This window comes from Heteronotia binoei, chromosome 5 (genome assembly GCF_032191835.1).
Source record: "Heteronotia binoei isolate CCM8104 ecotype False Entrance Well chromosome 5, APGP_CSIRO_Hbin_v1, whole genome shotgun sequence".
In the NCBI taxonomy this organism is placed as follows: Eukaryota; Metazoa; Chordata; class Lepidosauria; order Squamata; family Gekkonidae; genus Heteronotia; species Heteronotia binoei.
Genome location: NC_083227.1, coordinates 133012563 through 133038021, shown reverse-complemented (window position 1 = coordinate 133038021; position 25459 = coordinate 133012563). Strand labels below are relative to the sequence as shown.

General features: G+C 39.9%; 2 protein-coding genes across 8 annotated transcripts in view; one reads left to right on the top strand and one right to left on the bottom strand.

Annotated features, from left to right (window-relative positions):
* Window positions 1-25459, bottom strand: part of LOC132572884 (membrane protein BRI3-like) — a 418468-nt gene that overhangs the window by 42887 nt on the left and 350122 nt on the right. The gene's annotated exons all lie outside the window — the stretch shown is intronic.
* LOC132572881 (F-box/LRR-repeat protein 21-like) lies at window positions 1698-25430 on the top strand. Of its 7 annotated transcripts, none has more exons than XM_060240425.1 (7): window positions 1698-1987; window positions 3725-3841; window positions 5986-6085; window positions 17057-17504; window positions 19059-19181; window positions 21230-21401; window positions 23575-25430. In XM_060240425.1, exons 4-7 carry the CDS (start codon window positions 17145-17147, stop codon window positions 24216-24218), a joined length of 1299 nt encoding a protein of 432 aa, XP_060096408.1. In that variant the 5' UTR covers window positions 1698-1987; window positions 3725-3841; window positions 5986-6085; window positions 17057-17144; the 3' UTR covers window positions 24219-25430. The 7 variants fall into 7 exon arrangements, with proteins under 7 accessions (XP_060096408.1, XP_060096412.1, XP_060096411.1 ...); XM_060240429.1 differs by having other exon boundaries at window positions 1718-1948; XM_060240428.1 differs by having other exon boundaries at window positions 1718-1987; window positions 3725-3793.

Here is a 25459-nt window from a genome sequence, read left to right as displayed (position 1 = left end):
GGGCAGGGGATCCCCCAGTTTGGAGGCCCTCCCTCCACTTCAGGGTCATCAGAAAGAGGGGGAGGGGAGGGAAATGTGTGCTGGGCACTTCATTATTCCCTATGGAGACCGATTCCCATAGGGTATAATAGAGAATTGATACATGGGTATCTAGGGCCATGGGAGGGGCTGTGTTTTGAGGTAGAGGCACCAAATTTTCAGCACAGCATCCAGTGCCTCTCCTCAAAATACCTTCCAAGTTTCAAAATGATTGGACAAGGGGGTCCAATTCTATGAGCCTCCAAAGAAGGTGCCTCTATCCTTCATTATTTCCAGTGGAAGGAAGGCATTTAAAAGGTGTGCCGTCCCTTGAAATGTGATGGCCAGAACTCCCTTTGGAGTTCAAGTATGCTTGCCACAACCTTGCTCCTGGCTCCACCCCCAAAGTCTTCTGGCTCCAAAGTCCCCAGATATTTCTTGAATTGGACTTGGCAACCCTAGTATGACTCCTTGATAAACGGTGGCTGTTTTGAACACTATTCACTAATGTGATACCTGTCCAATGTCCTAGGAATGTGCTGTAACTTTAGAACAAGATCCTATTTATTTATTTTTTCTACTGGTTAATGTGCCATGTAAACGCTTATGCTATGCTTCAGTGCATTCTTGTGATTCCAGGTCTCTAAAATCCTAATGCAATGGTTACAGAATGTCTCTTTTTTGTGATTGTACTAGCTCACTATATAGATAGATCCAGGTGGGCAGTTGTGTCGGTCTGAAGTAGTAGAACAAAGCAGGAGTCAAGTATCACCTTTAAGACCAACATCATTTTGTTCAGAATGTAAGCTTTCATGTGCTAGAAGGAGAAGTGTGCTTCTAGCACACAAAAGCTTACATTCTGAATAAAACTTCGTTGGTCTTAAAGGTAGCTCACTATATATAATCCATCTCGAGTCCGTCTAAGAAAGGTGGATAATAAATAACATACAATTTCAAAAAATAGGTAAATCAAAAGAACCAAAAAGCTGTAGATAAGAAATGTGGGTAAAATGTAGAAAAATAGTACGGGATAGAGGTAGACTCTCAAGCCTTTATATCCTAGGTGTTTCTTTAATTAGTGTAGGAATAGTCCCCAAACACTACTGCATGAACAGCTGAAATGCATTTCTATGACTAGAATGGCAAAACTGTTTGTATGCCACTTCCTCTGGTCTCACCAATATACTTTTTTTTTTTTTGGCATTCTGTAATATTATCTACCAATATATATGACAAGCACCCAGGGGAAGAGAAAATGCCCAGGTTTGCCAACTGTCTAGGCAAAAATACTTCATCAGCCTTACCATATGAAAAGTCTTAAAGCCAAGAACATATATGACTTAAGCCTGCGTTGCGGCTATGAACCCTCTCTACTACAGCTATGCAGTAGCAAAGGTGAAAGGGGATGTACTAAAATGAATGACAGAATGCCTTAGGGAACAATACCATTTCGTGTGCGTCTCTCAGTAACCTCCCCTACTGAGAGAAAATCATCCCTATCGTCACGTAGAGCCTCTTAACTTCCCACACCTCCTCGAGATCTTTATCTCCCATTTTAGAATCCTTGTAGGAATCTCATAAACACAAAATGGTGCCTGCAGTCAGCTGACACCCCCTCCCTGTTTCCCGCTGTTCTTCCCATGCTACGTCCCTTCCCAAAGGAGGGGCCAGAACTAAGGTTGCAAGGCAGCACAGAGGCGGGTAAGAACTGAGTCGTTGTACGCAGGTGCGGAAATCTGGGTCAACCAGTGCCGGACCAAGTACGCATGCGTGTAGGGAAAAGGCGTCGTCGGGCTCAGGTAGCTGTCAAGTGGTTCCTGCTTTTCCGAGCCGCTATCGTCTGTGGTCCTACTGCGGAGGAGACTACACTTGTGTGAGGTCGAGCTACCGCTGAATCTCTCATAGCGGGCGACTGTTCTGAGATTTCCTGGTGAGATAGAGCTCGAGGCTAAGAGGTGGTCTTGAGCAGGTAAGAGGCTGGCTTAGAGAAAGCAGATAGTTTCTGCGCCATAGGGCCCGCGCGGGGGAGGGGAGGAGGAGGAGGAGGTAAAGCATCTTTGCGCATGCTCAAAGCTGTTCAGGTAAAGATTGAAAGAGGTCAGGTGGGCGGGTGGTTGTTTTGCTGCCTCCTTCCCCCTTCGACAGGACCACTGGGAGCCCATAAGCGCTGAGTGAAGTAATGGGAGAGCAAACTAGGGTTCCCTGATTTATCCCTTGCCGCGCCCCTCGAAGCAACCTCTCTACAACACTCTTTGGAGTCTAGTGGGGTGACTTGGTGGATCCCTAGTTTTTCCCTTGCTGCTGAGTCTTGCGGCAGGTAATGGAAACAAGCGCTTATGCTTGTGTTTTGGCGTCCAGATGGGCGGCGGCAGCAGCAGCAGGGAGACGTGTGCTTTTTTGCATGCTAAGTGGACGTTTGCATTCTTGGGCATTAAGCTGGCCTATAGGGTGTGTGTCCCCACTCCCTATTGTTGCAGGGTTCCTAGGTGCCATGGCCTCTTAAATCATTAAGTGCTGCCAGCAGAGTGGTTAGTTTTAACTCCCTAAATCACCCAGAGCTGAAAATCTGTTTCTGGCATAAAGAGAGTACATTCACCCATACTATAAGCTATTGCTTATAAGCAGTGGTTCAGTTGTAGGGGATTAAATAGATTTTGCTCCCTTTTTACCTGTAAATCAGTAAACCTATAGAGAGGTGAAAGTGGTATGCATTTTATGATCTTGCCCTTTAATTCCTTCCCTAACAGCATTTTCACTTCTGTCTACTTTTTGCTGAGCAGTCCCTTTCTCTATTTTATTTTTATTTGTTAGTCTGTGTTTGTCCCACCCTGTTGCTTTATTGTGTGTGTCTATATGTTTATATTTCAGGGGTGGCCAACGGTAGCTCTCCAGATGTATTTTTGCCTACAACTCCCATCAGCCCCAGCCATTGGCCATGCTGGCTGGGACTGATGGGAGTTGTAGGCAAAAAACATCTGGAGAGCTACCGTTGGCCACCCCTGCTGTATTTGATGTTGGCCCAGCCCAGGGAGCTAAGAGAAGAGAGAAAAGTCACCTTCGTATATTTTGCTTTTGAAATGTCACACGAGAGGCTTTTGAAAGTTCAAAATGTTTTCTTGAAGGAGAGAAGGTCAGGTGAAGGATGTACAAAGTGAACAGATAATAAAATTGAGGTAACTTAGTATTCACACAAACACAGATTATTTATTGCCAACAAGTAAGTGTTTCTACTATTCAGTTAGGTCTTTAAAACTTAGAAGAGAGAGGTGTTCTTTTCAGTTTCTGCTTACACACTCAAGCATAGGTTCCTGAGTTTCACTGACATGTGAAGTGTAGAAGGAAGGAACATATAACCAAATTCCCAAAATCCTTCTTTATACACAGACCAGGGATCACTCCTCTGTTCTAGAAGCTATTTCCCTTTTTTCTATGAATGAGTCCACATACTCTCTTAGCCTCCTTCCTAATCCACAGTCAGTGCTTAACTGTCTCTTCTTTAGTTGTCAGTCCCCAACTGTCATTCTTTAACTGACTCTTTCAATACAGAATTCTGTTTGAACAGCCAGTCTCAAAGGATTTCAGATTGTGGTAGGCATTAACTCTTTACAGTCCATCACATATGAACTGTCTTTATTTTGTATATACTGGTAATGAATGTATGAGAGACATGTTTACATAGGTACCTGTCCTTTTTTTCCTTTTGTAGATGAATCTCAAGTGTTAACTGGATCTTCTTGGTTGCTGTTTGCCTTGGCAAAAAAGGACTAATTAAAAGGTGGGCATTGCAAATCTGATTGCTTACAGCTAGACTGAACAGATCACAGTGAGTAATTATTTTAATTTCTCAGCATGTTAGTAGGAGCTTAAGAGTCATGATGTTAAACCCAAAATAGATGTCCTTTCAAATGAGAATTATTTAAAATAACAAGTTATTTATCCAGTTCTTTGGAAGCTGATCAATTTAACTGCAAAATATAGGATTCTGTACTGACATAGGGTGTATGTGTTTATTACTGCTGAACAATGATGCTATCCATTATGAGTTAGAGGGAAGTCTGTTATGTTTATTCCTGGCACCCAGGAACCTTGCAAGCAGTTGTGCATAAATTGCAGACTGTGCCCAAAATCTTATTTTAGTGACATACGTAGCTATATATGTATCTGCTTTTTAATAAATATTTGAGATGGATATAGTTAAGTTTTACTTGAATATTTGATTGGTGATTGAAAACCATGGGAAACTTCTCACATTTTCATTTGCAAGTGAGTCAGCTTGTCCCATACTGCACGCTGGGCATCAAAAAGATTCAAGAGTTTGTTCGTATATGGTGAAACTGGATGCTATTTTTTTATCTTATTCTTCTCCATGCAGTACAGGGATACTTAATTGTGAGCCATAATGTCTAAATAAACCTATGTAGGTAGATAGTCAGCTGAGAGTTTGAGATACATTTATTTTGAATAGATCTAATAGTGCAAGCTGACTTTTAATTGGAGGAATCAAACAATGTTATAGCTGCCCTCTTTCTTCACTTAAGTGCAAGAGAATTTTTTTTTATTTCTCAATTACTAAAATTGTATTAGACCAAGAATACGAGCCTTTTAAAATAATAATTTGAATATTATCCTTTTAAAATGTAGATTTGATTTCATATGCTTTAGGGGAAGATTGGAGAGTTCAAGAAGCAGCTCTTTCTGATGACAGTGACAGCAGCTGTCAGCCTTAAATGTCATGAGAAAGAGCTACTTCTTGAACCCCCAGATTTGTCCACAGGACTACTATGGAAGTTTTTACAGATTAGTAGCATAGAATTTTAGCAAGTGTGATGCAGGTTTTCCTGAAAGTGTTTTTGTATTGTTCTGTATTGTATTGTTTTGTATTGGACTGTTCTCAAAGTACAAGGCAGTCTAGAAAAAAAATAACCAAATCTCTTTCTAATTTCAAAAGATTCCTTTTCTTGTTAACTAAAGGCTGGTTATGTTCATAGCAGACAACCAGGTGAATAGCTTGGTAATACGCCAGCATAGTTTTGTGGGACATAAACTATGATGAAAAGGAATGTATGCATACCTGGGTATTCTGTGAAGATTCTGTTTTTAATGCTTCCATGGGATCGTCAGACAACTCTTTAAATGTTTACTATTCATAAAGTTGTTTGAGGACCTGGTGTTATGATAGTTCCTAAAAGTTTGGGGTTGTTAATTTATATTACTTAAACACTTATACAATTAAAATAAAACCACAGTATGCTCCAGTTATGCTTTTGTATGCCTCCTAAATACTGATTTGCATGCTTAGATTTCTTTTTTAATGGAGAAGATGGCTTGGGAGGTAGAGCATAATACTGTGCAGCATTGCTCGTGGGAAAGGTTTTTCATTTTAATCCCAAACTACGTTTTGGACCTTGATGGGTTAAAGGCAACAGTTTAGAATTCTGTATTGATACCTTCTGAGAATCAGTATGAGGGACAGAAATCAGTAAGACTCATACCCTTCTAGATCTCAGAATGTCTGATTAGGGGATCTGGGTTCAAAAGCTCCTTGGAGGATCTTGGGCAAATCTGTGTCCCTCAGCAGCCTAATCCGTTTTTGTTTCTATATTTTTGCTATATAGTAGGCTCATGGTGTATCTATTTGTGAGCTGTGAGCATAAAATGGAAGGTTGCCATCTGAGCTCCATGGAGAAAGAGTGGAATAAGTGTTTTAAAAAAAGCCAATCTGATATGATGACCAACGCTTATGGTATCTGTTAACACAAACATCGCAGGTGTGAACTTCTGTCCCTTTCCTTGCCAAAAGCTGGAACTTTGTTTATTCTTCCCCAGCCACTGCTTGTGTCCAGATGACTGTCATCTAAAGTGTCACAGTGTATTTATAGTTATTAAATTCTTGCACATCACAGGAGCTTGACAAATCCTTACTGAAATTCATTTTGGCAAATATAATTTATTTTACATTTTACCTAGCCTAGGAGTGCAAGCAGACAGATGTGGGTGATTGCCTCATGGCCGCAGATAAACCAGTTCATTCATCCAATGTTAAGTGTAACTTGGACACGTTCTTTAGGTAAGAGAATGATGGTACAAAAACGTATTGTACATATGAGTTGGGTTTAACATTACCACACTAGTTCTGATAAATATCAACAACTGAACAAATTCAGGTGTGTTTTACATGTATTTTTGCATGGTATATTATTTGCTGTGGTCTCAGTTATGTCCTATTGTTTTGTAAGATTAGAAATAACATACCAAAAAAACAATCAAATCAGGAATCAAATGAAGAAGAAATCACCATTGCCTTTATAGAGAACTGAAAACAGAGGTCTATATTCATTCCTGCCATGAAATTATATTGCTGTAACACTTCTGTATCTGCCTTATTAACTTTTTCAAAATTGTTTGTTTAGTTCTTGCATACTGTGTTCTAATAATGTAACATTGCATCTAAAAATACCAAAACTGCATTATTTGTCACCTGAATGAAGACTGGTTTTGAAGAGGTACCTCAGCAATCCTTCTTTGATAGATGGTTGTGGTTACGATCTTAACATAGTGTGATATCTCTGCTGTAATCATAGTTAGGGTAACTTCTCTGTGAGCTAGAATCCTTTGGAGCTTAGTCCCTCTTAAATTGTAGGAATTCTCTTCACCCTTGCAGAAGGTGTCCTGATTATTAGTGCCATATTTCTCACAACACTGCTAGGAACTCACCTTATTTCAATAAGATTTTTCCAGCCCTGCAAGCGCTTCTGAAATTTTGAAAAGGGGTAGTGGATGCCACAACAAAATGGCTGGTGGAGGGGGGAATTCCTTAATATTTTTGTTAAGGTAAAGTTAATGTAAAGGTGGGGAGTATCTGCTGTTTAAAAATATTTGAACATATTTGAGAGTGGAAAGCATAAAAAGTAAAATTCAGATTATTGTAATTAATCTAATAACCAACATTTGCTTTGTCATACACACTTTCCAATTAAGTGTAGTAGAAGTAGCTTATTTAAAATAGGACCACTCATACTTTTGCAAACAAGTTAAAAAGAAATGGAAGCAAAAGAGAAAGTGGAAGGGAAGCTATTCATGAGGCAGCATGCACAGAACCTTGACTCATACTTTCTGGGCTGTCATAGAATCATAGAGTTGGAAGGGACCTCCATGGTCATCTATTTCAACCCCCTATACAGTGCAGGAAATTCACAGATACCTCCCCCACACATGTACATCTCCAGTAACCCCTGCTCCATGCCCAGAAGATGGCAAAAACTGCCAGGAATCCTTGCCAAACTGGACTGGAGAAAAATTGCTGACTGACCCCGAAGTGGCAATCAGCATTTCCCTGGGCATGTAAAAAAGGGTCACAAGAGCTAAGCATTGATGCAACCCTTCCTGCCCTCCTTCTCATGATCTTCCTAATTCACAGAATCAGCATTGCTGTCAGATGGCCATCTAGCCTCTGCTTAAAAACCTCCAAGGAAGGAGATCCCACCACCTTCCGAGGAAACCTCTTTCACTAAGAAACTGCTCTATCAGGAAGTTCCTGATGTTTAGCCAGAAACTCTTTTGATTTAATTTCAATCTGTTGGTTTTGGTCCAACCATCTAGGGCAACAGAAGACAATTCCTCATCATCCTCTATATGACTGCCCTTCAAGTACTTGAAGATATTGATCATATCACCTCAGTCGTTTCCTTTCCAGATTAAGCATACTCAGCTCCTTCAGCATTTCCTCATAGGACTTGGTCAAGAGCCTGTTAACGACAGAGCAGATTATGAGCCCTTCAAAGGCTGAATGCCAATTATGGGGGTGGGGTTTAGGGTGCCAGACATGCTCAGTTACAGAGGATGAGGAGATGGAAAAGATGGGGTGGGGGAAGCCTGGAATGGAGCAGAAACAGACAGCCAGGACATTTTTTTGTAGAAAAAGTTCAGCATGAACTCATTTGCATATTAGGCCACATCCCTGGGGTCACCATTGTTTAACACAGCTTTTCTGTAGAAAAAGACCAGCAGAAACCTATTTGCATATTAGGGCACACCCCCAATGCCAAGCCAGCCAGAACTGCATTCCAGTGCGTTCCTGCTCAAAAAAAGTCCTGTAGACAGCATAGTTTGGATTGGGAGGACTGAAAGGCAGGATATTGAGCTGTGGTGTCTATCTTTACTGCACTCCAGGCTTTCTTTCCCACCCGCTCTCTTTGATCTAAGCCAGGAAGCTCTGAGTGGAAGACAGTGCTGTCAGAGTTTCAGGGCTTTTCTCATCCAGGCACCAGTTTGCTTTTTGGGCTTGACTTGCACACTGGGATCTGGAGAGAAATTGTGAGTGCAATCTAGAATTTTCAAGTCACTTTGGTGTCCTGCTTTTGTAGAGGCCTTCTTGAATCTGTGATTTCCATCCATGCTTTGCAGGAGGCAGCTGGATTTTGGCATCCCCTTCCCATTCCTGTCATGATCACCATTGTCTTCAGCATACCTTACAGATGGTTGGAAAGGTGGTAGGGAGGAATGTTTGAGGACATAAACTCATGGAAGGGAAGAATGGGGAAAGGGAGAGTAGGGGAGAGAGTGAACGGGACAAAGGAGGGAAATGCAGAGAACATAACAAAGCATAAGGAAGAAGTGTGGAAGAGCTGAAGTAACAGAGCAGCAATTGGGAACCAGGAAGTGCATCAAGCCAAGCCTTACCCTTATAGTAGTAATTGTATGAACAATATCAAGTCAACACTGCCGTATCCCACTGCAAAGTAATTTGATGCATTTCCAAGCTGGCATTCTGTTGTACTCCTCCAAAACTCTTTTTTTTCCTGCTTGCAGCAGGCATGTTGTGTTTAAAAAGTGTGTTTGTTTTTTGGGGAGAGAGAGATTGGTTGGCCCATCACTACCAGATAGGCCAACAGCACAAATAAGTATTGAGGGAGATAGTCACCCACCTGCTATCATATGTTGCCATATTCCTTGTCTCTATCTTTAGCTGTGGCATATGAGTGCATGCACTGCCTGTTTGTCTTTTTCATACTTCCGCAGTGTCAGATATTACATACAACTGCAGCATTGCATTGCTTTTCCACAGCTTGGGGAAAACAGGACAATGGCAGTTGTCAGGCTTTGGCTGAGAATGGAACAAGGGTGGATAGGCATTTGCTGCTGAGTACTCACATAGTCAAGAAGTTGAGTGGCAAATTACATGGGTGTGTGAAGCTGTTGACTCTGTTCCTAAACAAATCAGCGCTCTGTTCTGTGTGTAGAAAAATGCTTTTGGAAAGACAGTTTCATCAGCACAGTTTGCAAAACCAGAAAGTTAATCCTCTGAGTCTTGGCTAGACTTTTCTGAACAAACCTTTCAAAAAATTAAGAAAACCAAATGGTTCTTTCCATTATTGTTGCCTTTTCTCTAAAACTCTAAATAATAGTAGTAAAAGAAGCCAGGTACACATAAATAAATATTACATGGCAACTTGAATTGGTGGTAGAAAATGCTGTCAAGTCACACCTGACATATGGCAATCCTGTAGGGTTTTCAAGGCAAGAGATGTTCAGAGGTGTCTTGCCATTGCCTGCTTTCATGTCATGACTCTGGTATTTTTTGGACATCTCCCATCCGAATACTAGCCGAGACAACCCTGCTTAGCTTTCATGATCTGACAAGATTGGGCTAGCCTGGGCTATGCAGGTCAGGCAACTTGAACTAGACATTTGAATAGTAGGCTTTGTTGTTTTGTTTAGTAGTCCAAATACAATTTATAGTGATGCAATCTGCATAATATTCATCTAGTTCAATTTATGTATGATAAAGTACTGAAGGAAAAAGGCCCTAGAATATAGGGTTTACAGTATGCAGTACTTATCATTTAACACATCAAAGTGACTTCCCGCGCACACCTTAGACCTCTTAGGGGACACTTTTCACTTGGTTATGTTTTGTCTGATGTTCTTGGCCAGTCTATGCTACCCCAGTAGTGTTTAGAAAATTTTAGTTTGCGTGATGAAGGTGTCCTTGCAGGTTGTTTCATCAATTAGATTTCTGGTATCAGATGTCACTTTGTAAAACCGATCAGTTCTAGATACCTTTTGTTTTAGGCCACCCGCGTGGAGTGCTAGTCTTGGTTCGGAAAATGTAACTCAGTCCTCAGAAGGTTTGGATGACTTCACAGGTCAGTCATTCTTCTAGAACTCCACCCTGCTTAAGGAATCCTTTCTCAGGCAGGATGACTTATCAGTGGGATAGCTATTCAGCCAAAATAAAGGTGCTTATGTTAGACAGAAACTTCCACATTCTCTGGAGGTATGTGTGCATGTGCACTTTTAATTCAAGGCTTTCCTGACTTGTGCAAGTTGAATGTAGGTTTTCGTTTTCTTCTCATGAAGAAAGTATATTTGGCTCTATTTGAAACATGCTGGTTTACATAAAACATGTTTGTATGTGAGTTGCTTATTGTTCAGAATAAGATAGAAACAGTAATTTTATGACTTCCAGGTAAATAGTCCTTCTGATACAATATTGTTCTGCTTCACACGCTTAGCTGTGGAGAACATCTGTTTACCGTTTCCGCATATAGCATTTTATGTCAGGTATTCTGTACAGAATGCATTCTCAGAGTATATGTTCAGTAACTTTATGGTATAATCTTGGGCAGAAGTGTCAAATGTGTGGCCTGCAGGCCTGATCCATTCCCCAGAGGGCTCCTACCAGACCCACAAGCAACTGCTGTTGATTGCTTCCTTCATCCTCTCCTAGTTCCTTCAGTTGCCATTTTTGTTTTTCTCCGTGCGATGCAGCCAAGAAGAGCAGCCTCTGGCTCATTCCCTCTTCCCCCTTCCCATTCCCCCAAGGGAGGAAGACCCTCAGCCATTGTAGCAGCTTGGCTCTGTAGCTCTGCTGTGTGATTGAGAGAGCCTGGCAGAACTAAAGCTCTCTCAATCAAAACTTGAACTGTGCTAGGCTTTCTCAGTCGCACAGCAAAGCTACAGAGCCAAGCTTCTCCATTGGCTGAGGCTTCTTCTCCCTTGGGTAAGAGGGAGGGGGAAAGAGGGAATGAGCGGCAGGATCCTTTGCTCAGCTGCATCACAGGGGAGAAACACAAAAAACACTTCTAAGACCAACACAGTTTTATTCAAGGTAAGATCTTTTTGCCTTGCTATCGTGTGTGTGTGTGTGTTTAAGCTCTTTTTGCCAGGACTCTCCTCAGTGCAACTGAATTTCCTCCCTCTTTTGCACTGAATTAATGCCCTTCTGATTCAGTCTTTCTCAGTAGGAAAGTAATGTGGACTATTTAGATAAGAAATAACAGCAAGCGTTAGGTGGATTAGGCTGAGAGTGTGTGTCCAGCACATTTCCTTTGTAGACTGGGGATTTTGAACCTAGGCTTCTCAGTTAGTAGGTTGGTGCTGATCACTGTACATGGCTGTCTCCTCATTCTTGCACTGCCTCATAGGAGTTAGTTATTTCTCTGGGGAAGACTATAGTTTTGTAGATAAACATATAGCCCCTCAGTCTGTGTCATGGTGCCTTCACATGTTCTTGATCCGCGCACAAAGCAACTTATGTACAAAAGCTCATAATGCCATCCATTTCATGTTTTCCCCTGGGTACTGAGCATGAGATTTCTGTAATGAATGTCAATAAATCAAAAGTAGGTTTGCAGCAGTTTTCCCTTTAAGCTGAGTTAGTGTGAGCTAGCTCACAGATTTTTAGCCTCCAGCTCACACATTTTTGCCTTAGCTCAGGAAGGATGACTCCACAGCACACTAATTTATGCAATAGCTCACAATTTTAATGCCAGTAGCTCACAACTTTAATGCCAGTAGCTCGCAAAGTAGAATTTTTGCTCACAAGACTCTGCAGCTTAGAGGGAACATTGGTTTGCAGGTTAGATACACACCTGAACAAGTTTGCTACAGCACAGATATTTTCTCCAGATTTTGATGCAATAGTTCAGAGTAAGAAGTGTCAGTTATCATCAGACTGTTAAACAAATATTGCAAGCGTGTTCATGTTTTAAGTAAAAAAAATTGTGTTTATCCTATGCCCTTTATAAAGTTTATTTATTTATTAGTTCAATTTATACCCCGCCCTCCCTGCCAGGGCAGGCTCAGGGCGGCTTTATATCACCACTACCTGGCATTACATTTAATGACACACATGGGGCAACCTGACAAGATCTCAATTATGTCAGATCAAGTCTCATAACAAATTAGTTTGACAGCCCTGATCTTGAGAGTTTATACAACAATATACTTTGTGCTGTTTGCATGTTAGTACATAAAACACTAATAAAGCATCAACAGTGGTAAGGGCTGTAGAAAGCACACATATTATGGCCCACTCCATGAGACTTCTAAAGCAACTGGAAGCCCTTAGGCCAAATCCCCCCCCCCCCCCCCCGGAGGTGTTGCTCTACCAACTAGATGCAAAAATGGTGTGGAGAAAGCAGTATCTGCAGCAACAGAATTTTCTGCAATAGAATTTATGTGGGGTGGAATTTGAGGTACTCCTCAATTAGTCTTTGAAGTGCCCCTCCAAGACAATTAATTGCTCTTCATGATTTAGCAGTCTTCATTAGACAAGACTGACAGGGCTGTTTTGGAGATTAGTGAGAGTAGTATAGAACAGGGGTCCCCACTGGTATGGTACCCACTGACACTTTTCTTGGCACTCATCGAGTGTGTTTAGAAAGTGGGCAAAGCCAGTTGGGGCTTTTTGCCCAGAAAGACTTCTGATTGGCCACTTAGGGTTGCCAGGTCTGTGTTGGAAAAAACTTGGAGACTTGGGGAGGGTGTGTGGATCCAAGAGAGGTCCAATGCCATAGAGTTCACCCTTCAAAGCAGCTATTTTTTCCAGGGGAGCTGATCACTGCCAGATGGAGATCAGTTGTAAAAGTGGGAGATCTCCAGGCCCCATCTGGAGGTTGGCAATCCTGTGGCCACCAGAGATTTGATTGGCTGTGCTGATTTTTAAAAAATGTTTTGGCAGCAGGTTACCTTCAATGTGTGATGAAGGTAGCAGCAAAATTGTGGATGGCAACTCTGCAGCAGCAAAGTTGTGGATGGCTTCACCTCCAGTGGCAGACATTTTGTAGCTGTGCTCATCATGCTATGTCAGCATTCCAAAGGTGTTACAGCAGGGTTGTCAAACTCATTTGTTAGGAGGGTCACATCTGACACAAATGGGACTTTGTGGGGCCGGGCCATGAGTATCATAAAATATGTCAGGTAGTGGAGATATAATATAATGGACACAGACAAACCCAATTAAAGATATTTTTTAAAACTTAAAATGCAAACATGCTTATAACTCTTCCAGTTATTTATGTTGGAAAGGTGGGGAACTAGTGGAATTTGGCAATGCAATTTTTAAAATAAAACATTAAGAAAAGCACAAGGTTCTGACTCTGTGGAAACAGTGAAATGGCATTGTAAACTTTTCCCCACCAGTCTACTCAGATTGGCAAAGCCTTTCCAGCCCTTTGGCTGTGGGTTCCCACATTAGAGTACTCACTAGGTTAGGTCCATTCAGGAGAGATAAGCTGGCTGAAAGCATCAATCCTTGTTTGCAAGGACACAACTCCAGGAGGCATGAGTTTCAGCTAGCTACAGGAAAGCTGAAAATGTAACCATCTCCACTCCATTTGAAACCATTGCAGAGTACAGGCAAAGCTGCAAGGGAAATGTGGAATGGATCTTAAGATCCATTCCACATTTCCCTTGCAGCAGCCAGTAAAGAAAGGCAGGAAGAACCTGGGACTCAGCCAGCAAGCTCCAAGGGATCCGGCCCGCAGGCCAGAGTGTTTAACACCCCTGTGATACAGGCTCAAAAAGTTTGGCGGCCCCTGGTGTTAAGGTTGAACATACTCTGGATTCAAACAATATTAAACAATACAGTATTCAGTTTTAAAACAGTACACTAGAAGCTTATGTTTTGTTCTTTCTGAACTATACTAAATGGCTATGTTAAGGCTCACAGTGAACTCTTTTTAATTGGAAGCTATAGTATTTCATTTTTATACCTGTGCTGTTTTTCTTCTTTGTTGCTTTGTGAACAGTCAAAACTAGAAAGTTAAACTAGGGAGCTAATTACAATTTGATTGTCAAAGCTAAACTTTCTACTTAAATGGTATCTAAATACCTTTTGAATAGTATTGCCAATGATATTATTTGACCTATTTGCTCTTAATGGCCTTTGGGCTGGAATGTTGAATTATGTTCAGGTAAATTATATTGCAATCTATGTATTCAAGCATGCTGCTTAAATGTTCCTCAATCCTCATTTTATCTCACACTAAAAGCTTAGGAATAATATTCAGAAATGAAGTGAAATTTGCACTGTGAAACGCTGTCACTGTAGTATGCATAAATTTTAACACATCTACGCCATTTGAGGTATTTAGGGAAAGTGTTTGAATTATTGCTTCTTCAGTTCAGTAGAAGCTTTGTTGCAAACTTCACATCATTTCTTAAAGAATTAAAAACCTGTGAAGAGTTTTGCACAAAAGAATTCAATGTTGTAAATGGGTTTCTCCTATATAAGCATTAGCAAATACATTGTTAGATACCAGTCACCAATTTCTACATCTTCTCTGATTGTCCAGTTTGGGGAAACTATTAATTTGGTAGCGGACAATCAGAGCTAATATAGAAACAGGTGGCCTGTATCTAACAACGTATGTTCCTGGGTCATGCTATTGTACAAGTATTCACATCCAAGGTAAATTTTCATGAGCTTCTGCAATTCCTTCCATTGGAGAAAGGGATTACATGTTGGAAGAACTAGAAGAAGTATTTATAGGAAACATTTATAAATTCAACAAGCTGTATCTGTTAATTGAAAAATATTATCCTGTTGCTTTCATCTAGCTTTGCTAATCTTGCTGTAGATAGTTTTGTGAACTACACAAGCAATGTGTTAGTTTTAAAGCCTTAGCAAAGTTTTGCAATATCTAAATATTGTTTAAAAATCCTGCATATGCAAATATACCTTGGAAGAGATAGGATGCCAGCTCCAAGTGTTCCATTTAGGGGAAATATCAGAAGTGGTAGGTTTTGAAAAGCTCAATTTAAAAGCTTCAGTATAAGACTGAGAATCAAATTAGCTAAGTACGGTCTACATAAGGCTTTCACATACATCTCAAAGGCCAAAATGCAAGAGAAGATGATTAATAATGCCCTATGATAGTTGAAGAGCCACTTTGTGAACTCTGTGTATATATGTAATGCATAGCACTACTATAAATATTCATTTCAGAGACTGAGATCAGTAATTCTTCTATTAATTTTCTTGATGAGAGCATAACATTAGCTGTTACTTGTAATCTGTTGTATCATATCTTTCATGCTATTACAGGGTTCTGTATTGCTGTGGTCACATCTTAATGAAAACAAAATTTAAAAGTGCTGTTCACAGCCTACTGAAATTGGTGGCTAAGCCTATTATATTTAATGGTTTGGGGCTGGACAAATGGCATTATTCTTGAGAGGCTTTGTGGATGCAGACAGTGAGAGAGATGGTACTTTTAATATTTAGTATTAATTAAACATATTTAATATTTAGTATTTTTTGAACAGAAAGAATTAGGAAACAGCAAAAGAGCACTGTGAAAAACTAAGTTTGAGGAATTACTGAGCTATAAGTAACTAGATAACATAACACCAGCATTTAGGGGATTAAGCAGCAACAAACAAAGCATATGATTCCTAGTGGAAGCTCTCTCAGTTATAGAAAAAATAGGAGTCAATTGCACCTTTAAGACCAACTTAGTTTTATTCCAAATGTAAGCATGCACACGAAAGCTTACGTTCTGAATAAATCTAAGTTGGTCTTAAAGGTGCAATTGACTTCTATTTTGTTCTACTACTTCAGATCAACATGTCTGCCTATTTGGATCTGTCTCAGTTATGTTAATTATCTTTTCTTGAGCTAGGCCATAGTGAGAACCCAGCATTCATGAGAACTCAGGAAGGAAGTGGGGAGGAGGCAGTGGTGGTGGCCGCTCTTTCAGCATTTCGCTGGTCCTTCCTGCTGCTGCTGGCCTGCCTCTGGCACGGTTTTACCTGCTGATTGGCGGGGGGGTGCCTTTAAATAGCCCAGGGGCACGGTGCTCGACCACCCATTCCCCACCATTGAAATAGAACTGGTGGAGAAGAGAGGGAGGAGGAGGCAAGGCGGGTGCCACATAGGGGGGTGGCGGGGTGCAAGTTTGCCTAGAGCGCCATGCGCCCTAGGGCTGGTCCTGGTCCCAGGTCACATTGGACCAGGGGGTCAAATTCTATGAGCCCCAAAAGAAGGTGCCCCTATCCTTCATTATTTCCAAATGGAAGAAAGGCATTTAAAAGGTATACAGTCCCTTTAAATGTGATTGCCCAAACTCCCTTCAGGTTCAGTTGTGCTTGTCACAACCTTGCTCCTGGCTCCTCCTCCAAAGTCCCCAGATATTTCTTGAGTTGGACCTGGCAGCCCTACCAGGAACTCTTGTGCAGAAACAGTATATGGAAGAAAGGGAAGTGAGGAGGGTTGCATATTAAAAAGGTAAAGGTAGTCCCCTGTGCAAGCACCAGTCGTTTTTGACTCTGGGGTGACGTTGCTTTCCCAATGTTTTCATGGCAGACTTTTTACGGGGTGGTTTGCCATTGCCTTCCCCAGTCATCTACGCTTTCCCCCCAGCAAGCTGCGTACTCATTTTACTGACCTTGGAAGCATGGAAGGCTGAATCAACCTGGAGCCGGCTACCTGAACCAGCTTCCGCTGGGATCGAACTCAGGTCGTGACTAGAGGGCTCCAACTGCAGTACTGCAGCTTTACCACTTTGCGCCACGGGGCTCTTATGGTTGCATATTACATTCTAGCAGTTATTTCTGAGAAACTGTAAATACGGACACATCCATACATATATTTCTAAATTTTCGGATACTAATTAAACCTTAGGTATAAAGAAATCTCTAGCATGTTTTTACTTTTATAAATCGTGAAAAATTATAATCATGAAAAATTTCTTCCAGTTAGATATAGCTTAGAATTTTAATATTTTTTTTCTTGGCCGTCTACTTTTTTTAGAGATCTACTGTACTTGAAAACTTACAGAAAACTTTGTAGCTTATATTCATCCCAGCATTCTTGTACCTGAAATCATCTTGCTTTCGGAATGAAGAGAGTCAGGCAAACAGATAATGGTGAAAATCCAGTCCTTCGAAAGCTACAGAGAACAAAAAAGAAAAAAACTGTTTACTGCAGCACATCTCATCCTTATGCCTTGGTAGACTGGGGAACCCTACCCCACCATGTAATCTTGCACATATTTCAGTTCCTGCCTCTTGTTGACCGTGCGCGTGCGTCTTCTGTTTGTCGAAGATGGAATGAAGTGTTTCATATCCCTGATCTCTGGAGGAAATTTGAATTTGAGCTCAGTCAACCTGCTACTTCATACCTCAAGTCCACTCACCCAGATCTCATCCAGCAGATCATTAAGAAGCATGCTGACCACTTGCAGTATGTCAGCTTCAAGGTAAAAAAAAAGTCTCAGAGGAATAAAGGTTGCTATATGTGCCTTTGTTTTAAATATCGTGACTATTTAATTAAAGCACATAGTTTAGTGCAGGGGTCCGTTTTGTAGAAAAATAGGTGGTGGAGCTCATCCAGGGATTGTTATGCAGCTGCACCTACTATTCAGTGGGCAAGGTGGGAAGAAGGGGGAACCCTCAAAAGGTTCAGGAGCTGTGCTCCTGTGAGCTCCCACTGAATCCGAGGCCTGGTTTAGTGTACCTTTGTTGTAAGCAAAATCCAGATATTTCTACCTATGGCCTTGGTCCAAGCCACAATTAATTGATTGGAGTTCAGAGAAGTGATCTTTACAGATTCCACAATATATTCCTAAAAGTTATGAGCCCTGAAAATAGCACTGAATGCAGTGTTTTGATGAATTGTTAGATAAAGCTGTTCCCCAAGTAAATTCTTACTCTGATTATGAAAGAGTCGGGTGTGTGTTTTAAGTTTCTACCAAATTGCCCTTTAATGCAACCCCCCCCCCTGCATTCTATACCATTCCCAAGGTTTTCCCAACCTTCAGAAATGGCTTTTCAGAATAAGTAGGCAGAAAGGAACAAGCAAATTCTTTCTGCTAATTGATGGTTTGTTTGTTTAAAGCAGAAACTTTAATGTAGTTCTACCTGGGTTGAATGTAGTTCTACTTGGGTTGGTGTCAGGGAGTGTGGCCTAATATGCAAATTAGTTCTTGCTGGGGTTTTTCTACAAAAAAGCCCTGTGAAACAGTGGTGCCATCGGGGGTGTGTGGCTTAATATGCCTGCTTGGCTTTTTCCTTAAAAGTCCTAATTCCATTCCATTTGTAGAGACTTACAGCCAAGTCCATATTTAGCACTGGTGTATATTTTTAGAGTTCCAATAAAATTCACCTACTGAATCTGTACATTGCCAGATTCATGCTTCTTAAATGAGCTAATGGTTGAGGATGATACAGGAAATTCCTGGATTCAGAGTTACCGTACTTTTATCGTTATCAGTGGAGGGGAGTAGAGTATCCCTTTCAATCTGCATAGGAATATTAGTGTTAATCACTTACTTGAAGTATTAAGTGTTGACATTGCTTTGGAGAATATGGTCACACAGAGTCCTGTAAAGATTGCAGATGTAACCTCTCTACATTTTCTGTTTAATTGATGGTTTTGCGTTTATATTTTTAAAATGTACATATCCTTGAAAACACATTTTTTAAAGAGCAGGTATGGATTGAATACTGGTCACCTGAAGTCCTTTTAACTTTTCTCTATAGCATGTGGGGTCTCTTTTTAATTCCCTGGATTATTTATTTTGCTTTTCAGGTCTACACTTTAGAAAAATACAGGTAGCTAGACTTTAATGGACAGACTAAGACACATTGCAACAGCTGTTAATATTCTTATAGTAGAGGATTTGAGCTGAAGAGAACTCCATTACATTACACTGGTATTATATACCTTCAACTTGCATGGTTAATATGCTGATATATTATCATGTCAACCAATTTCAATGAAGTATGACACATTCCTTAAAATTGTCCTTCAGGTTGACAGTAGTACTGAGTCTGCCGAAGCTGCTTGTGACATTCTTTCTCAACTGGTGAATTGTTCTATCAAGACCCTTGGCTTGATTTCAACAGCAAAGCCAAGCTTCATGAATGTTTCAAAGGTAATGTGCTACAAGGTTTTGAACTTGCATTTACAGAAACTGTGTATAAAATTTTTTTGGGGGGGGCATATTCCTGTCCTTGAAAAGCAGTCTGTTATAAATTCTGGCAATCTGAAACTGTGTGGCCTCTTACAAAATATATGGCCAGGTTTCATAAATCGATGGAAAGGGTGACTATTTTGCGTGTTACTAAATGGACTGGGGCAGAATTTCTGATTGCAGTAGGTCTGTGTGGGAACTAGGGAAGCATGTGTGATTTCAGTAGCATCTATTACTCAAAATATGAAGTTAATAAAATGTTAAGTTTGTTAAATATTTGGTTAAAATAGTCTTTGACTGTGGCTTACTTTTGTATCTTGTAATTGGCAGTTCTGCATTCTACTCAGCTCAGCATCATACAGACTTCACAGGGACTTGACTCTTGTTTTTTGTTTTTTTACTTTCAGATATTTTCCCTTGAAAAAACACTTGCATTGTAACTTGCTTTGAAAGCTTTTTTTATGTTAGTAATACAGATGATGTTTTATTAGCTATTCATCAGATTGTACTAACACAGTCACATTAGTAGATGTGATCCCTGTGTGCTTTCTGCTTTCCAGAAAAATAGCAAAGTAATATCCATGCTATAATAGATACAATGACATGGTAAATTAGGAGACAAAGTAGTGCAGGTTTTTCTTGATACACTGTGTGTAGATTCATGTAGATGTTACGTCAGGGAGAGTCTGAAACATTGAAATAAACATGTTGACAAAAGGTGACCTGATTACATCTTGAGTGCAAAGGAAACATGTAATCCTTGTTTGAAAGACTGCTTGTAAACCACAAGAGTAAACCTGAAGGAAAATATATTTTTAAATTGCTGTATTCAAGATAGTAGATTTTACTTGTGAAATAGATCCTGCCAGGTTGTCTTTTAAACAGGAAGAGGGGTTTTGTTGCATACCAGACAAATAAATGAAAAAAAGGAGTCAGAATGAAACCTAATTCAGATATTCTTTTGGTTTGGATCCTGCAGAAAATTAAATCTATCTGATGTAGGAGCATTTTCAAAATTTATATAGATATCCTGAATCATATGGGAAGTAATTATACCAATTCTCTTGACTATTCGGCCTATCTGTTCAGGGGGAAACAAATATTTCATGGTTCATTGTCGCAACCACACTGACATGGTTGTTTGAGTATTGTGTAATATAGCTGTGTTCAGAAGTTGAAAACAGGTTTGTCAGTGATGTGCATGGAAACAACTTTTGCCATGTTCACACGCTTGCCTCTCATACCTCATTTCATGAGGAGTGCAGTTGCTGGCTTTTCAGGTTTGGTAACCTTTGAATCATGCTCCACTTCATTATGACATCAGGATACAGTATTTTCCCTTCACCCCAGCCACACCAGGATTGTTAATATTGAATTAATTCCAGTTTAAAATTCACCCTAGTGCCTTAGTTTTGATGTCACAGTGAACTGGCACTGGATTCAAGGCTTTCCAAACGTAGAGGCCTTCATTCTTTTTCTATGTGGGGGAAGGGAGAGGAGGAATAAGGCGAGCATAACATCACTGAAACTTAGTTTGTTTTAAGGCAGCCATGAACTAAATGATTACTAAGTGTTTGTAACATGTCTTTCCTCATTCAACCTTAGGCATAAACTTCAATCAGTAGTAATACTACTGATGTAGTCATTAATCCAAGCTCATTCTCTGTTAGTCAAGCAACTTTTCAGTTGATTATCCTCCTCTAATATTCACCTGTAACTTCAAGTCATGATTTGGCACTTCCTGAACTTGTATGGGAGGACTCTTGGGGCTCCTTTGTACCCTCTCATCTCCCCTCATATGGTATGAGCTGAAAGTAGGGTGGAGGAAGACATATGAAGGAGGCCAGGGCTCTGTGGATGTGAATCATACTAAACCATGGCTTGGTTTATGGCAGAATGTCTCAAGATTTAAATGCATTATTTTCTGTCTTGAGACTAGCACTATCATTCAATATGCAGACGACGTAGAACTGCTTGGCAAATATTTTCTATCTCATTTGTTTGAATAGGCTCACTTTGTATCAGCGCTGACAGTAGTATTTGTCAATTCAAAGTCATTATCCTCCATCAAGATTGAAGACACACCAGTAGATGATCCATCTTTGAAAGTCCTTGTTGCTAACAATAGCGATACTTTAAAGTTGCTTAAAATGAGCAGCTGTCCTCATGTGTCTCCTGCTGGTAAGTAATAACTCTGACAAAACAAAAATATAAAACCTAAGTAGCAGTTGATGTTGAATTGTTTCTACTAACATTTCCTTATTTTAAATCTGGTTTTAGAATTATTATGCCAAATGGAATTTTTCGAGAAATTTATCTACTTTGTTTTTTATGATATCAAGTTGTTGATCAAGTGTTTTTCATTCTGCTAAAGGAAAGCAGTTTTATATATGTCTTGTTTACGAATTTCGTTCCTTAATTCATCTTTCTTCCATGAAATACAGGGTTGGCTTAAAGCAAAATATACTTTCTCTCCTCTTGCAATTTAAGAATTTGGCTGTATAAAAATAAACACCTGAAGTTGTTAGCCATCTCATTGGCACAGAAGTTGGCAGGATCATCTTTAAGCATTACAGAATTGTACTTGCAAGTGTAGACACAGTGTCAGAAGTAGTGCCCTTGCACAGCCAAGTTTACAGAATGCAGCAGTTATGGCCAGGCCCACCCATCATATATGACTTTATTTTGCTGCTTGACCAAGGCCAACCTTACCTTGGTGTGCAGATATTATAATTGCAGCATTCCACTAGTTCTGTCTCCATGTTCATTCCCATTCTGCATCCAAACCCTGCCCCCAACTTCTAAGCCAACTTGCCTTTTTTGTAGCAAAGTCAGTATGTGTGGAGACTCCAACACTTATTCTAAGGATGTTTGTTTTGTTTTTGAGCCACAATGAAGCAGCAAGTTTTCTAGTACATCACAAGCAGTCTTTCTGCCCATGTCGTGGTCTGTGCCACTCATCTGCCTTGGCAGGATCAGACTAAGTTAACTGTTAATGACTGAGTTAATGAAAAGGTTCAGCCATCACTCACTGATAGAGCATCCACTTTGAATGCAAGAGGTTCCAAGTTCAGTCCTCTGCATCTACCATTATTAAAAGAATCAAATGGTAGGTGAAGTGAAAGACCTCTATCTTAGATACTAGTGAGCTGCTACCAGTTGAGGTAAACAGTACTGACCTTGATAAACCAGTGGCCTGAATTTATATAAGGCTATTTAAGTATGGGATCTGAAAAAAAATGACAAAACCTGATATTTTATGTAAACGTAATTGGCCTCATTTAATTCAGGGCCATGAGTATGTACACAGTTAAGCAGTTGAAACGGTATTGCTTATTGTTGTACTAGCAAGGTGGTACTTTCATAGGCATATAGGACTTCGGGGTTCAAAAAATGTATTAATTCTTTCCTGAAAGTATGTTAATAGACTTACAGGCAGTGACAGTACTATCTAAATGTGTATCTAAACTGCATTTGATAATTCGTAGGACTTTGGGATTGGATCATGCCGCTTTGGGTGACCCTATATGGATAGAAAGAAAGGTGTTAAAAATAAATAGAATCATTTAACCTTCAGTGTGTTGCATAGAATTTATTTGCTAAAATGTCTCATAAATTATGCATAGAGCTACTTAGCTTTGAAAATTCACTCTCTAAAGCTTTGAGATGAATTCTGTTGCTACTACAGGAAGATACACAGTGTGGCAGAGCCCCCAGGCTCATTATCTGATCATTCTGGTGCCCACTTGATTTCAAAGATCTTGGGATATGAATTCAAGAAAGTAGCAGAGACTTTTTATTGAGATTACAAATTTCCAAAAGAAGATAGAACTTTGATCTGATACTTGCTTTCAGCAGCTAGGACATTGTATGCGCAGTTATTGGAAGCAAGAAAAAATACCAGAAAAATGGGATTGGATTGTAAAAGTTATAACATGGAGTGAGATGGACAAACTAACAAGAATCTTAAGAGACTATGATTTGGAAGTGTATGAAAAGGAGTGGAAAAAGTTTAGATGTTATGTAGAAGAAGAATGGAATATAAAAGGATATTGGACAATTTTTTAATAATGATCAAGTACTAGAAAAAAGTAGAATATGAATATAGGTTCTTATGGTTTAAGGGTACCTTTAAATGTTAGTATTTTAAGTATATAACTTTGGCGGGAGTCAAGTAACGGGGGAGAGGGGGGACAAGAAAATAGCATATGGGATAGAAGGTATTAATGGATATGGCTACCATATGTTATCAATAAAATTGTGTTTAAAATTCTGGTGCCCACTTGGAAATACTGAAGTTAATGTCAACAGTGTTTTTATAATGATTTTATTAAATTTATTTTCTTATTCCTAGGAATTTTGTGTGTTGCAGACCAGTGTCATGGCCTTAGGGAGCTAGCTCTTAACTACTACCTACTAAGCGATGAACTGTTGCTGGCTCTTTCCAGTGAGAAGCATGTTAATCTTGAACATCTCCGTATAGACGTTGTGAGTGAGAATCCTGGACAGGTTGAATTTCACACCATCAAAAAACAGAGCTGGGATGCCCTTGTCAAACACTCCCCCAAAGTGAATATTGTGATGTATTTCTTCCTGTATGAGGAAGAATTTGATCCATTTTTCAGGGAGGAAACCCCTGTAACTCATCTTTACTTTGGTCGTGCAGTTAGCAAATCAATGCTTGGCCGTATTGGAATGAACTGCCCAAGGCTGATTGAATTGGTTGTGTGCGCTAATGGCCTTCAGCCGCTGGATGATGAATTAATTCGTATTGCCGAACGCTGTAAGAATCTAACTGCCATGGGACTTGGTGAATGTGAAGTGACCTGTCGAGGCTTTATTGAATTTGTAAAGATGTGTGGAGGCCGGCTCACCCAGCTATCTATCATGGAGGAAGTGCTTATTCCAGACAGTGACTACAATCTGGATCAAATTCATTCTGAAGTTTCCAAGCACCTGGGAAGAATGTGGTTCCCTGATATGATGCCAACATGGTAAACAGGCCATAGGACAAAAGGCCGCTATGGCCAGAACTGGCTGTACAGGGCATTGCTGTCTATGCAAAAAAGGAATTGTAAATATGATACAGAATGGTGTTCCTCAATTAATTGCATAGTGGCAGGGGCATGCCACATTAAACATTGAGTAAATATATACTTAATAATCTACAAATTGGAAGTATATTTATTAAGTAATATGTGCTTAGTTTAAACTCCAGTTAATAGGAACATTTTAAATTGTTAAGCACTTTGTTTAGTACAGAGTACTACAGTATTAGTATTTCTTGTGTGGCTAAACAGTTTGGCCTTTTTGGTAATCTTTGCCTAATGGTTGTCTGAAACTTTCTGTTAAGTGCTGCTTCTCCCGTTTCTTTACCACCTTGTAAACAGCAGCTTATGATATGAAACCTGAATGTATTACTTTTTTGGGAAACAAGTTTATGCTACAACAGGACAGCTATGTAAATGCACTAATATTGTTATTCATTGATAGGTTGAAGAGTTGCTCTTAGTTGTACTGTGGTGTACCTGTAAGAAAGCGCTGGTCAATATATACACTACAGTTCAGGGTGATCCTAATTACTATCCATGACTAGGGGCACTGCAGATATCAGCCATAGTATTTTATATCCAGTTGCCTTGGAGAATGCATTATCTTTACCAGCCATTGCCTATAAGCCAATGTGAAATAGGCAGATTGTATTGCGGAGAGCAGTAAGATTGCTTGCTTCAGAAGCTTTTCCCATCTTGGCTACATGATTTCCCATCTCTAACTAGTTGATATTTTCCCTGCCAAACCACCCTCAATAGCAAATCTTTATCAATTCCTGTGATGGAAAGAGAATTAGGACAATAAAGGCAATTATTGTATAATGTTAATCTTCCTTAAGAAACATGCCTCAGCAGTATAACAGCTCTTTCTCAACTTCTAAAGTGAAAAATATACTGATCTCACTAATTTTGTAAGTTTATAAGGAGACTCTCTTTCATCTTTGTAATATTTTGGTTGGATTCAATTCTTGTTTCCTGAGGCTGGGTTTCCCAGCACTCAGACAGCTATAATTGCTGTGAAAATGGTTCTCCTTTCACCAATACTTGTGTGCTAGTGGTAAGTAACTTATTCTTGTTGCAGGCACTTCTTGGATAATGTCTATAATCTTGCTTTACAATTCAGATATTGAAACCAGCCTTAAAAAGTGTGGGAGCCTGATTTGTTTGTTGTCTTTGGTTTTTTGCTCT

Bases quoted from the DNA above. Each gene is read 5' to 3' on its own strand.
- LOC132572881 (XM_060240425.1), top strand. From the start codon at position 17,145: ATGAAGAGAGTCAGGCAAACAGATAATGGTGAAAATCCAGTCCTTCGA. The intron at 17,505-19,058 runs GTAAAAAAAAAG...ATTGTCCTTCAG, and splicing joins TGCAGTATGTCAGCTTCAAG to GTTGACAGTAGTACTGAGTC. The intron at 21,402-23,574 runs GTAAGTAATAAC...TCTTATTCCTAG, and splicing joins TCCTCATGTGTCTCCTGCTG to GAATTTTGTGTGTTGCAGAC.